A 15372-nucleotide genomic window follows, 5' to 3' on the forward strand; every position below is an offset into this window, starting at 1 on the left:
CCGGAGCTGCAACATGAAAGATCTCTCTTTGAGCAGCGGGGTTATGTGTGTAATTCTCTCTGACGTGTTTATTCTGCTGCAGTTTCAACTTTCATTTTCAAATGTCACAGAAATCTTGCTCCTCCAAGAATAATAATCCCTACTAATTACTGACTGATGGGACAGGGTGTATTAGGGAACTTAGCAGGTTGTGTCTAAATACTGTTTTACTTTTTAGAGCGCGTCTCAGCTTGAGACAACATGAAACACTGTCATTTTTTGGGTTGAGACTTGAGTGATCGTCAGATTTAAACTTGCCTAAAAATGAGAGAGGACTTACTGAGAAAAAGCCAGAGGGAAAGCCTTGTAGTGTGTGTGCGCGCGTCTGTTTGTGTACTGTATGTGAAAATATCGCTTATCCAGTGAACCAACCAACCTCTGATTCAAACACATAGATACAGAATTGTTCTTGCATCATTTCCAACACTTATTCTCAACTTTGAAGGCCTGGCTGAACCCATATACATACACATCATGTGAAAATATACATATTCATAACCATGGCATTAAAACCGGTTCTTTTACAATATACATAAAAGCTGTGGTTTCCCTGGTGATTCCCATCCAAACAGGAGCTGGTATAATTTTCTAGTCCATGTTCTCACCTTCTTCACTGTGAGTCTATACATCTGTAGCATTCCCATGGTCCCATATAGCCAGAGGTCCTGTACACACCGAGTAGAGAAATAAATAAATAAATATATGTATATAAATATATGTACAGTAAGGGGTTATGCTGCTCCCATAGTAATATGACCCAGTCATCATGGGCTGCAAGGAGAGGAGAGACAGCGTGTAGAGTCTTTTTTTTTTCTGTCTCTTTGACTGTGTGTGTTTGTCTGTATGTATGTATGTGTGTATGTGTGTGTGTATGTGTGTGTTTCACAGAGGACATATAGATAAGGTTGGTCCTCTCTCCTTTTTCTCTGGACAGGACAAGTCCTAATGTCTGTGTGTCAGTAGATGAGTTCTCCGTATTTTGTCTCCTCCTGCAGGCTGATGCCGTCTCGTCGTCTCATTATTCGCCGCTGAACTCACGTCTCCTTCTGTGTGTTTCTCTGTCCACAGCAACAAGGGGCGGCCACCACGGTGTACTGCGCCGTAGCTCCAGAGCTGGAGGGGTTAGGCGGCATGTACTTCAACAACTGCTTCCGCTGCCTGCCGTCCATCCAGGCCCAGGACCAGAGCAGCGCTGCCAGCCTGTGGGAGCTGAGTGAGCGCCTGGTTGCAGAGAGGTCTGCAGGCATACAGGCTCTATGATGGACAGAGGCGGAGGAGGAGGAGGAGGAGGAGGAGGAGGAGGAGGAGGAGGAGGAGGGGAAGGGAGAGGGGGACTAGCCAAACAGGAATCAAAGAAAAAGGATGTCCGGTCACGGTGAATAGAATAAAAAGTAACTGTATTCTGACTGCGCTATATAAGAGAGCTGCCAAACCACGGAAGTCCATCTGGATATGTCACGTCACTACAGGGGGGCTAAAACACACTACATACACAGTACAGAAGGGGTTTTCATATACACTCTACTGAATTAATCAAAGTTTGAGTTGTGTTCAGCACTGCTGTGGTAGTTTACAATGGGAGGTGGGGGGGACGTGAGAAGATTTGGGACGGATTCAGGGATCTCTTTGTAACTCTTAGAGTCTCTCCAGTTATCTGCTTATTTAAAAGAGTCTATTTAAAAGAGCTCAAAGAAGCAAGTGACCTGTCTTGCTAACAGTATATGGTTACCTAATGGGCATACACTCTATGGCATATGCATCTGATTCCAGCAATAGTGCACTATATGGCAACTATTGTGTCTTCCCAACTAATGTCTGTTTATTCCGCATCCTCTCATCTAGTTCTATGTAGATGTAGATGTTTCCTATTGAGATACAGAGAGTGTTGGTTAATCTTTGTGCTAAATCTTTTTGGGCATAGAAGAAATAAGGAGTAATGGGCATGTGACACTCATGGATATATAAACACACTAGAGGTGTGATTCTTATGACTATATACATTATTCTGCAATAGTTGTATTTCTTATCAATGTCCCTATCTGTTTTCTGTACAATATTTACAACATCCTGATTTCTGGGCATGTGCTAAAGGGGTGTGGACATCATATTTTTTTTTCTGTTTGCTATTTGACTCAACCTACGTATTAATAATCTATACTCTGGTGTGTCTTAATTACAATTTGGAGGTATTTATGGGATGATCCGTATCCATTTTAATAGCAAGTACAGATGGTGGAGGATCTTATTTCCAAGTCCAGGATCTTTAATTTCTGTGTTTCTTCCCTTGTTGTTGTTTGACCAGAAGAATGTGAGTGATTTCCGTCTCCTGTTATTTTTTGTCATCATCGCTGTTTTAATATTTAACAGTGGCTTTGGGATTGCTGTGGATTGGTTGCCGTGAAGCCGTTGTCGGGACGCTTTTGAGACATTGTGCTTTATGGCAGTCTGGGTGCCGTAGGTTGCTCTTGAAACATCAGCATTCCAGTGTCATGATATCTGTAAAATAAAAACAAATGAGAGAGAACATTCAATAAAAATCTGTTTTACAGTAACATGTGTGTGATATTCTTTCAGACACAGAAAGTGGAGGTCCATTCATTTGCAGGCCATTAGGGGGAGATATTTGTGTAGTGAGCAATACTGCTCTCTGCAACTGCAACTCTGACTAAATAGGACTGTTTCTGAGGAGAAAAATATGCTATGTGTGCACTAACAAATTATGAACAATCGACAGTGTCTTTGATGACATATTTAATAAAACAATTGCATTTGGTCATGTCCTTTATGTCTGAGTCAGAGCAGAAAGCATTCAGGTGCTTGTGTGCAGAGGACAGATCAACCAGCTAATCCCACGGATGTCCTGCACTCTCACACATGGATCATCTTATAGTATCTCTCCTCCAATTAGAAAAGCATCAGAATAACTTTTTTTATTTGGCGTCTGAGTTACACTACACCACATGACTACTTTTCCTGACCCTTTTCCACATTATATTGTCTCTCTCTACTTCCCCCATATCTGTTTTTTGTGTCCCTCCAACGCAGACAGGCTCACATGAACATACATATTCTCCTTCAGTCGGAAACATGTCGTGCCTTTACATGCTAGCCATGGCAAGCACAGAAACTGATACCAGAGTCCTGTCCTGTTTTAATCTTTACTGTACAGGTGTGTTATCACTTTCCTTTCACAGCACAGGACATACATGGAAAAAAGATACAGCACTAACACTGAAAGAGCAGTCTATGTCTCACATGTACCCAGCGAGGAATCGAGTGAAAAAACAAGCATTTTATGAAACTGCCCAGAATGTCTCTCTATTTTGAATAATAACAAATAGTCCAAATAACATCAAGTACAGTATGCTGCTGTGATCCCTGAAGAAAACTACAGGCATCTATTAAATACTGAGTCATTTCACTGTAGCCACACTAAACAAGAATAAACAGGAAAGTTTAGTTACACTATTTCCACAACGTGAGAAATATCAGTGATAACACAGGATTCCTCCGGCCGCTGTCCGTGGTGCTGATCCGGCCCTGACTCGCTCAAGGGAAAATTTAGCACACATGAGATTTCTCCTGCTTGTTTATCAATTATAGAGCATATTTTCACTGTGTGTGTTCAGCCTGCAGGTAGTTAAGCTTTGAAACAAGCCACTGTGCGAGGAAACACTGTCCCCTTCTCTAATGAGTGTGTGCCTGGTTCAGCTTCGAACAGTCGTATTAGTTAGTGAGGGTTTAGCTTGTCAGCTGTTCGATTTCACTATTGTTAGAGCCCAGCGACTTATTCCGTTCTTGTCTTCTTGTTCTATTACTTTGTAGACCTCTTGTTTGGCTGTGCCATTATTTAACTTAAAAGAGAATTTCCTGCCTCATTTGGTCTCTCAACTTGATATTGAAATAATATGGTTTTATTCAAAGGAATTATAGACCAAATAACCTGGCAAGGTGGTTATTTTATTGCAGAGTGTCACAACCTGCATCTGTGATGATCCTAAAGGGAGTTATTCCACATCTGAGACTTCTGTGATGTTTTATCCCTCTCCTTCACTGCTCTGCTACAGGAGGAAGTCTCAAAATGGGAATGAAATAACCACAAGAATAATGTAAACTGTTTCTGACTGTATTCCAGGAAGCTGACACTAATGATGAAGGCTGCATGGTGGAAACTAACAAATCTTTCTTTTCAGTATTGCTGCAAGTTCCTCTTTTAAAATGTTTCCTGCCCATTCCACAACCAACGCATCTGACACATACACACACAAATTCAAGGAGCTTTTAATTCTGTCGCTTGTGAGCGTGAGACATCATCACGCTCGGCTAAGCACGGAGGTTTAGCTCATCAATGACAACTCTATGTAAGTTGCTGCTATAGAAAACAGACAGAGCGTTTGAGGAAGCCTTCGATTGGAGGGGCGGACTCGAGACACAAAGGAGAATCTTCAGGAGAACAACAAACAACCAGACGTCTGTGCCGCCGTGCACTGCAGTGGCCGATCCATGGGTGTGTGCCTGAGTGAAGAGGGAGGGTCCTGCCTGGCTTTCATACAAAGTCCTATCGATCAGGCCCTATCGGAATCATCTGATAGCTAATCAATAAGCTACACTTCCTCTCAGCGAGCAGGGAGGAGAGAAGCACGGCTCTCACAAGAGGAGGACCTTGATCCTTTGACCCCATAGTCAAGGCCCCGTACACACACACACACACACACTTTCTCTGTCTGTCTCTTTCCATTTCTCTGTCTCTTTATCTCTCTTATAATAACAGTACAAGACAATATGATAATCGAACGCCTGTGTAAACTAAATAACCAATATACATTAGAATGTTATTTTAATTAGTTGGATTTACAGTTTATTTTTTTCCCTTCACTGAGTTTATTTCAATTTGAGCTATAATTGTTTACGACTGACCATTTCATTTTCCATTATTGTTTTTATTTCTTCTTGTGATTAATTTCACCTCTCAAAGAATAATTATGAGAGGATTGATTTGATTATGCCTTTGTTCTACTCCTATTGGCTCCATTGACTGAGGGAATGCCATGTTGCCATTTCGAGCGGATATATTTAATGATCACAATCAATGTTAAAGCTCTCTCTAGACTCAACTAACTCAATAAATATCTGCCAGGAGGAAATTTACCATCTAACTACAGCAGGCAATAAAATCCTGCTCTCTGTTCGCCTCCCTCCCCCTGCTCTCTTTCCGTCTCTCTTTTGAGGATGACATCGTGATTAAAACTGTTGATCAATTTTCATAAAGTCCCGCTGTAGAGTCGATGAGATATATATATATATATATATTTTTCCTTTCAATATCTGCACATGTGCTTTGCTTGCAGACTGCTATTTTGGAAGGACATTTTTATAATCATAGCAGGCAAAAGAAAAAATAGCTGATCATTCTCTCAGACTCCTTTGTACTTAATTAGTACATTTTAACAAAAAAGAAAAGCCTGCTTGTCAAAAAAAAATTCTTGTTCAGGAGTAAGAAAACCATTACATTTTTTTTCCAGTCTGCTATTGTGTATGTGTGGGTGTGTATGTTGGGCGTTGAACAGTGCAGTGGGGCTGCCCCGTCTCGCTGTGCCGGATGCATTTCTCTCTAAGATGCAACGAACCCGTAGCCCTAAAATAGACTACTGTTTGGCACACTATTAAAACAACACACTGCTCACACACACACACACACACACATACACACACACACAGTCAAATAAGATGTGTATGTTCTGTGTGTGGCAGCAGGTATAGCATTTTTAAGTTGTTTTTTTTTCCTTTGCAAATGATGAAAGTTGTGTAGTATGAAGATGTTGGAGTTGTTGGCACATACTACAAACTACACTTTTCTCTCCGTGGCCATGCTTTCAGTCTGTCACATGTTCTTTCATAAAGAGCCTTAGGAGCAGCATTAATAACATTCGGATCCAGATAGCTGTGATTCACTGAGCCTGTTCACTATCAAATGCACTTATTTCCCCCTGTAGATCTGCTTGTGCAATCTATAACTTTCTCTGTTTTTATTGAAGTCTCAACACGGCACCTTTGAGGAAATCCTTCCAGCCCCAAATCCCCAGCGTGTCCTCACCGTTCGACAGCATGACCTTGTAAACTCTGAGTTATTTTACTCACCCATTGTGTGAGAATAGAAAGAAAAGAGAGAGGGAAAGAGGAGGGACAGGGAGGGAGGAGGGGGGGGGAGGGGGGGGGTTGAGAAAAAGAGCTCCTGCCTGTCACAGCTTTCAAACACAAAGAAAAATGAGCACTTGGGCTGAAGTACAATGATTAGCCCCTGTCTACAGATTCATCACACTATAGAGAGTGAGGGGTGGGGGGAGTAGAGGAGGAGCGAAAGGTGGAGTGGAGGAAGGTAGAAAAAAGAGCTGTATAGGTATGAGCTGAGTAGCATAGAAGATGGAAAGACAATGAGGAGAAAAAAAAAACCCGGAGGAAATAGAAAATAGGGCTGTTACAGTGTGAGGGAAAACTGAACGCGTGCCAGGCGGGGTGCAAGGTGAAGCATGCAAAGCTGCCGCAGAGTCAGGAGAGGGGGGAGGGAGGTTTTAGGGAAATAAAAGGCGAGGGGAAAGAGTGAGGAAAAGAGAAAGAGCAAAGCAGAGGCAAAGGAAGGTAAAATGAAATAAGAGGATTTGTCAGGCCAGTGGTTGGTGGCAGTAATAAAGCCTGCTAATCTGAGGGAGAACGCTTGGCTGCTCACACACTGACTCTCTTGACGCCCCACTTTACCACCGGGCCAAGCCAAGGTCACACACACACACACACACACACTCGCACATGCACGCACATGAACATGCCAGTCCAAACACACACACACACACACACACACACACACACACACTATTCATAGATGTTTTCAATCAGTCTTGTTGCTTGTCTGGGAATCAAGTGGGTGCAAGTGTGTTTTCCACCTGATCTTCTGCCTCTAAAGCTTCTGGCGTCACTGCTGACCTCTTTCCTCTCCACATACACACACACATCTTGTTTCTCTGCGTCACTCGTCCTCTTGTTACGCATCATCTTCACCAAACACCCCCTTCAGCCACGTTGATTTCGAAATCTAATTTTTCTCTGTTTCTTAACTGGCTCCGCCGTGTGAATCAATACCTTTCAAAACCATTACATAAATACATCTGTCACAAGCAGATAGTAGAGTGGGGATGTAATGTGTCTGGTTAAGGCCACCATAGGGTGAAAGGAGATATGCTGTGTGTGTGTGTGTGTGTGAGTGTGTATGTGTATGTTCTCAGAGGACAGCGAGTGTCATTTTGTGTGACCAGGTGTGTCGGGCGGAAAGAAAGGTTGTTATTGAGCCCTGGTAAATGACGCATAACCTGGTGCACCGCGTACTTAGCCCAGGACCCCTGGTCTCTCTCTCTTTATCAGTCGGTTTGTGTGTGTGTGTGTGTGTGTGTGTGTGTGTATGTGTGTGTGGGTAGTCGTGGGCTTGTCTGTATGATTTGAGTGCACATTGAGGAATGAATAAGTTTTGGAGGCACAATTGAGGCACCTGGCTGTATGAGGCGCTGTGTGTTCGTTGTGTTTGCAAGGGCTGCATAATGGTGCTGACATGATATATAAGTTTTGGAACAGATGGCAAAACAAGACATTTTTTTGATACCTTTTTTTTTTTTTTAGAAAATTAAACACGATTGTTTTAAAAAGCACTTTTTAGAATTTAAGAAAAGAAACCAATTTTCTCATATGTTAAATTGTGTCTCAACACAAGCAGCAGTACAAGAACTTTTATATAAAATTGTATAAAATTGGAAAAATGATTCAAATGATTCAAATCATGAGCTATTTGATCAAAGAATAAGTTAACAAGATCACAAGTCAGTCAATCACAGTATTTGACAGTTTTTTATACTCTGTGCTACAGACACATGTTAGTCAGTATCATAAAAGTATGGAGGTTCGACCCAGCCCAACACACACTCATATACCTTCATGCAGCTCAAATACATGTAGCGCATTAACACACACACCTTTCCTGTGTATTTTGAAAAATATGGGCCTTTACACTGACTAAGAGCACAAGTAAAACAAGGAGGAGGATGGAGACGAACGAGGAGGGAGGGAGGAGAAGCGTCGAATGTCCTCCTTTGTCTCTAACTGGAACTATTATTCGTTTTATGAACCACCTTCTTCCTTTTACTCGCTTTCAAACACACATACTGTATCTTTTCTTTTTTGCAGCAGTCTCTTGTTATTTTATTTGCTGTAACCCTCCCATCATCTTCCAGTTTTGTCATTGGCATTTTCAAACATCACTTTGCTGACAGCAGGCACTGTGATTGACGGTGCGATGCAGATTTAGATGTCATGCTGAAATAGCACAATAACCTGTGCGCAGATAATCACCTCGTTGAGAAACGCTCCGGCCTCTCTCCACTCACAATTACTATTGTGTATTTGATCATATAACCACTCTCCAACAATGCACTTAATGGGCTTATTGGCAACAGACCAGAACTTGCTTGTAAATAAGGCTGATGGTGTTTGATTCTAATAAATTAGGCTCATATATGCAAACACGGTAAAATCATAACAATATCCAAATGTGTGTAGGCAGAGGTGGGGTGGTGACAGGTGGAGATTTATGCTGCTACCAATTGGCCAGCCTCATCACTCACTCAGCCATCTTCAACTTTTTTATTTGTTTAATTTCCAAATGTGATTGCTCCACTCCCGCTCGTGCTGATAAATGCAAAGGATCATGGTTAGAGGAGGCCATGATTAATACGCATAATTTTTCAACTGGACCGATCCAAAAAAAAAAGGAATGTGCTAAGAGCTCTGAGGGGGAATAAAAGCAATTTCTCCTGGGACATGATGTAACCAAGTACTATAAGGTAAATAAATGTAAGATCACAGTGCATTTTCTCTCTGTCTCTCTCTCTAATTGGGGCTGTTTGGTTGAAAAGCCTTTTAACCAAATAAAAAGCAAAGGCAAAACACACAACGCTGACCTCATAGCTTCATACTTGAATAATGTGAGTTCCCGCTGTTACTGTCTATTCTTTGAGATAAAAAACTCCCATGTGGGCACTGAAGGTTACACACAAATATTTTCTGTCTGTCTTTTAAAGTACTTATTTATTCCTTCAGTCAACCTTTATTTATACAGGGTGGTCAATGAGAATTCTTTACTGTCTTTTGCAGGAAAATAAAGGCAGAAGTTCAACAGAAACAAATTAAACTAGACAGTAAAACACAGAAAATTGCACCTTATGTAAAAGGCAAGGAGCAATAAATGAATTTAACCAGCAATAAATTTAATGAGCAATAAATAAAATTAGATACGAGTGTATGGGGTGATTAACCTCAGGATGAAACTGCAAGTACGACCAGTACCAACAACAACAACAACAACAACAACAACCTGGTTTATCTGAAGATACCTGAAGATACTATATTCTTTGTGAGGCATCATTGAGAAAGACTTGTTTGTAATTATGGAAGAACAGAAATGTGTGTGTTCACGTGAAGAGAGACAGTGTGTGTGTGTGTGTGTGTTATAAATGGAGGGGAGAAGAGTCACCTCTCAAAAACACACTCACATACCTACGAGATTAATTACAAGTACCGTGAATCACTGTGCAATTAATTAACTCATCCTTAGTAATGAGTCTGTGTGCTTACGGGAGTGTGTGTGTGTGTGTGTGTGTGTGTGTGTGTGAACTGTGCATACTGTGTGTCACACAGACAGCCCCTCCATCTCTCCACCTCTCGCCCTGTCCCCTCTCTAATTGCTTCCCTCTCTATTAAAATGCAGTCTGCTGTGACATCACTCAACCCTCTGTTAGAGGAGGCCAGGACACGGGCAAACCACACACACACATGCAGACACACAGTTTATTTTATACAGCGCAAACTGTTTAGATTTTAGGAAGGATTTGGTGTGTTGAGAGAAGAACTTGAAGGTGAGACAGGGAGCGAGTGTGAGATGAGTCTCGGCAGGGAACAACGGCGCCTTTAATGATGCATTAAACTTGCGGTGTCATCCCCTGGAATGCTTTCACATTTATGTATTTGTGTGTGTTACTGGAAACACTGACTGGACTGTAGTTAAGCCTGGATACACTGATGTATGTTGTAGGCCTGGACAATAATTGTTTATTGGCTTTCAAAGGAATCGTATCATGGCAAAATAACCATATTATAACTTTTTTTTCCAAATTAAATACTATTTGTAATTAGAAATTAACAAAAGTTCTTAACACTGAACACCGATTTGATGATTTTACCATTATTTTACGAGTTATTTTGTACACATTATTATTGTTATTTCTATTTGATCTTTCTATTTACTTTTATATGAACATCAGAATCAGACACTTAGCTGTTCATCACAAATTGAAGTAAAAACAGAATACAAAAACAAGTAAAACGGTATGAAATAAAGTGAATTAACCATTGCCATGTCCTGATATATATAAAGAACAGGAACATATTTATGAAGACATTGATTTCATATTTCCATATTTCCAAGTCCTCATGTGTTGTTTGCCAGGTAAATATTCTCTTGAAGATGCATTACTGTGTGGTCATTGTACTCATCTATATGGAGTGAATACATACTACAAGGACATAATAGTGCACATATTGGGCCAAGTAAAAAATGTATTATTTCAAGTGACTTTTAGTTATTTTTCTTTTCTGATTCATCCAAATTCAAGATGAAAAACACGACAATAAACCAGCAAGTAGTACCTAATGCCCCCGCCCCTCTCTCTTTCCCCTCATTCTCTCTCTCTCAAAGCTAATCTGATTGGTGCATAAATCATGCTGACATCAGCACGGGTGGAAGTTGGCCTACTCCTACACACGCACAGACACACATACACGTGCGCACACAGAGACTGAGGCTCCTCGGTGAGGTGAGAGCAGCGGCGTGCTCCATGGTGATCATGAGGACAGTGGATAACAGATCTCTCTTTTATCATTCCCTGACTTTCCCTGACATTTAAAAAGCCATTAACACCACTGAGATTCACCCTCGTGTACATTTCATATGGAAGCACACCCCCCCCCCCCCCCCCCCCCCAAACACACACACACACACCTTTAACACAGACACACATGTGCTTGCTTGCCACTCACTCACAGTGGTTTCTACACGCTTGTGTGTGTGGGAATGATCCCAGTGATAACACAAAGCCCAAATGACACAGACAGAGGAGTGAATTATACCTTAATAAGCTCTTCACACCGGCCCTCCTTTTCTGTAAGATTAAAGAAAAGAGATCCAGCCCACTGCCGGTGTATTTTAATAGTGGTAAGACCCAGCAAGTGATACACTTATTGATCCCTTGTTGAAATCAATGACATTTTGGGGCATTGATATCCTTGATCAGAATGCAGTCCCTCCCCCTCTGTCCCCCCCATGCTGATAAATGGACAGTAAGTGGCTGTAGTCTTGGAGTGACTGCCTTTGTGAATGGTAATTATCCACCAATTCAGCCATATATACATGAGTATAGTGTAAACACTAACAGCATAATAGTATTTACTGCTGAGCACTGTATTAATTTATGGCCCATTATTGTAAAGCCCATCATTACAATGCGAGGGAGCATTTATTGTAATCAGAGGACTGATAGAGAATGGAAACATTGCTAATGTATGTAATGTACTCACACACAGTCTGCCTGACAAAACCGTACAGTAGCTAATGCGGCGAATGACATACGGCCTCACTCTTTGTTGTTAGTATTTATTAGCAGCAAGCGGAGGCCTGAGTGCGAACCAGCTATCGACTAATTATATTCCATTGTGTCTGCGTGGAAAACAAGAAGCAGACATGCTCCGCAGTGATACAATGGTCACCTCACCACTTAATCTGCAGGATGTTAACATGAAACTGAAACTAAGAGTACGGCTCTACTGGGCCTGCAGTATGAGTCATGACTAGCCGTGATATACAGCAGGTACAGATATTGAGCTCAGTCATTTAAATGCATGTTATTGTAATTCTGCAGATGGCGGAGGCACTTTTGGTGATTATGGATCGGACCTTTTTAAACTCCTCTGAAGACGGCACTAAATCTTATGGCCCTGAGGGCATACAGAGACATGTTTGCATTTGGAACGGAGAGAAAAGAGGACAGACAAAGTCAGAGAGGGCTTTAGGGCAGGGTTGACTCTTGGTTTAAGGCGGTAGGGGTCACGGGTGTGAAAGGGAAATAACTGGCATATTCAAAGATAAAAGGGGGGAAAAAATTACATGAAGGAGGAGACGTGTCTTTGAAATATTCAGAAGAGATCTAATGTCAAGGAGAGAGGCAGAAATATTGGACTTCTGAGCAGAGAGAAAGGTTTGATACCTTTACATTCCTGGAGCATTTTTTGTATTTTTTATACTGTGAAGGTGTACCTGCTCCTGAGAAGGTGTTGCAGAATGAATGTGTCTTTTTTTAGGGAGCAGCTAAAGGCTTGGAGCGTGCGTGCGTTGGAAACAACAGCTGGATTCTGGGTAAATACTAATACTGGAGGAAAGAGAGGAGGAGGAGGTGGTGGAGGAAGAAAGGATCTAAACAAAGAAAGTCCCATTCTCTCTATCATCTCCTATGAAGGTCTGCTCAGCTGAAGATATGGCACTGACAGAGTTTGACTTGCTCTTAGCTGCACTTTTAATGCCGCGGGCCAAACAGTCTGCAACTCTAGATAGTAGGTATACTTACTCCTATCTGTTTTCATCATGCGCAAGAAAGTTTGGCATTAATTCACATCTCCGTTATTATAGTTTCCACTCACGCTGATATGCGGCTGCGTTTATCTTCGTTCATGAACATAATGAGCTCAAAGACTGAAGATGCTCCCTAGAGTGATGCGTTGTTTATCATTCCTTCTCCACTTGAGTTCTATTTTGTCTATCATCCTCCTCTGTGCATCACTTTGTATTCCTTGCAGTGTTATACAGTAGTGTCTGGTCTCTGTTGTGCTGTGTTGCAGAGGAGTGTAATGCACTGGGTCTCACCCCGTGTCCATCACTCTGCCTGCTGTAAGTCAGGCAGGCAGCCAGACAACCTCCCACCAGAGAGAAATAGATGAATGGTGGGATTTGGAAGGGAAAGCACAACAAGAAGGGGTGGGGTTGGTGGTGGTGGTGGTGGGGTAGTATGACTCAGAGTGTTGATGCTACGTCAAAAGTGGATTTGAGAATTGTTTAGAAGGAAGAAAGAGAGGACGAGAGGAAAAGAAGAGAGAAAGAGGAGCGTTACAAAGATATAATCATGAATGGTGATGAGAGAGGAGGAGTGAGTGAGCAGGTTAGAGATGGAGAGAGACCTAGTGAGTTATGGGAAAGGTAGAGTGAGTGAGATGGCGGGGGGAGAGAGTGAGAGAGAGAGAGAGAGAGAGAGAGAGAGAGCAGCGAGACAGACAGGATGAGTTATAGACCCAGAAAGGGAGAGAGAGCTTTCACACATGGAGACAGCCTGGTGATTTAGGGCTAAAGGACACTGAGACAAGCTCTGCTGTGAAAGGTGATAGACCTAAAGAGTAGTAACAGATCCTCTGCAACACTACAGCGCAGACTGTGTCAGCACTGGAGCATCTGTGCCTCCTCTCTTATCTTATCTACGCAAGCATTCATGCACCACATGTTATGAAGACAAGAGCATCACGAGAGCACTTCACTATTCGATAGAGATACTTTCAAATGAGAGCAGTAAGCACATGTTTATCTTTTTCGAGATAAAATGATAATGTACACACACTCAAAACAAAAAATATAAAATGGACTTTATGCCACTAAAAAATAAACAGAAGAGGTTATTTGTTGCTGCTTTCAAAATTACCCATATGAGAAGTTTTATGATCTGATACTCCATTGACAGGGCATCTTCTTAAATTCAGTGACTGTGATTTAAAAAAAAAAAAATATATGGTTAAGGTTTAGGCAGAGGATTGTGGTCAAAAGAGTTATAAGAAACCGACTTTTGGTGAGAAACAAGAAGCAAACAATAGTCCCTAGGGTTACAGTCATGCTTTGCACAGTGCTGTAACAAAGTCATGCTACTTCTGCCATTGCTTCAGACACACAACAGTCTTTTTCAAGTAAATACAAAAAACTGCTTGTTTTTGGCTGTGAGTGTGAGAGCTAAATCTTGACCTGAGAAATACTCAACATACTAGTGTTTTTTCAAAGCTTTCAGCCGCACCTCACTCTCCAAAGCGAAAAATAAAAACCAAAACTGGTCACAGCCTCAACCAATCAAATCAAACTGGTCAAATCATCAATCAAAACTCAGGGGATGACTGGAGGAAGCTCAAGGAGGCCATCTTTTATCAAGTGACTGAAGTTCTATGCTATTGTCATGTTATCACAAATGAGCCAATTCCTTAACAACTGAACAACTCCGTCTGCTGAGAAAGACCTTGATATACGATTGAATGGTCCAGAAAAAAAAGCTAGTAAGTGGATCTTGAGTTAAGATTATTCTGTCATAGTTATGAGGACAGTCTCAAAATGCAGATTGAGAATTTGCCAGAGCACATGTAACCTCACTGGCCTGGCACTAACACTGTTTGTCTATAAACACAGTTACAGTTGAGTAAACCAGTCATATATATATATCAGTATATGTGGCTGTTGGTACAGAGACAGCGCTTGAATAGCTGCAGGTATTTGTATGGCAGTGTGGTCGTGTCCATATTTGGGCCGGTGTGAGGCGGTCACTGATCCATCTGACCTTCTGGCTCATTTGCATGCGCCAGCCCCCCCTGACTGAGAGATGCCATGACCTTTATTAGCTAATTAAGAAACATAACAGAAATAAACCTGACAGAATGGGAGTGGACATGCACACACACACACACACACATGCACACACACTCTCAGCGTGGTTGCCGACAGAATGAGGATGGGGAGGAAAAAGGAGCAGACAGGGGGCAGACTGGGAAAAAAAAGACATGAGCTGAGAGAAATTTGGCATTCATCAAATGGAAACAACCACAGCTACACATCCACATACAACTGTGTGTATTCTCTATAGCTGCGAGGCCTCTTGGAGAAAGCGTTACCACACACACACACACACTCTTAATCGTTACATACGCGAGCAGACATTCAAGCATTATAGTATTATAGAAGTAGTTTCTCTTAATCACATGCTGAGCTCCTTTAAATCTCTGTGTGCTGGAATAAGAGAAGTAAATCTCTCTGTCTCTGCTGTCTGCTGCCACTTAAATGTAGTCGGCCTCTTGTTCTCTCCTCCCTCTCCCACTAAGGACTCATAATAAGCTGGTAGACCCCTCAGGCTAAAGGAGGAGGAGAGGTGTGTGTGTGTGTGTGTGTGTGTG

The 15372-nt window shown here is 41.8% G+C and overlaps 2 protein-coding genes across 3 annotated transcripts in view; one reads left to right on the forward strand and one right to left on the reverse strand.

Moving 5' to 3' along the window:
- Nucleotides 1-2576, forward strand: part of wwox (WW domain containing oxidoreductase) — a 138884-nt gene extending 136308 nt beyond the window's left edge. The window contains exon 9 of the mRNA XM_067589501.1: nucleotides 1108-2576. Within this exon, the coding sequence (XP_067445602.1) occupies nucleotides 1108-1299 (192 nt within the window). The 3' untranslated portion in view covers nucleotides 1300-2576. The remainder of the gene's footprint in view (nucleotides 1-1107) is intronic.
- The window catches only part of mafb (MAF bZIP transcription factor b), a 49796-nt gene continuing 36826 nt past the window's right edge, over nucleotides 2403-15372 (reverse strand). The window contains exon 3 of one of the 2 annotated variants that reach the window (XM_067589505.1): nucleotides 2403-2535. The gene's annotated coding sequence lies outside the window, so the exon portion shown is untranslated. The remainder of the gene's footprint in view (nucleotides 2536-15372) is intronic. The other variant, XR_010928389.1, reaches the window with a different exon arrangement.

The sequence above is a fragment of the Thunnus thynnus genome, chromosome 5 (assembly GCF_963924715.1).
Source record: "Thunnus thynnus chromosome 5, fThuThy2.1, whole genome shotgun sequence".
In the NCBI taxonomy this organism is placed as follows: Eukaryota; Metazoa; Chordata; class Actinopteri; order Scombriformes; family Scombridae; genus Thunnus; species Thunnus thynnus.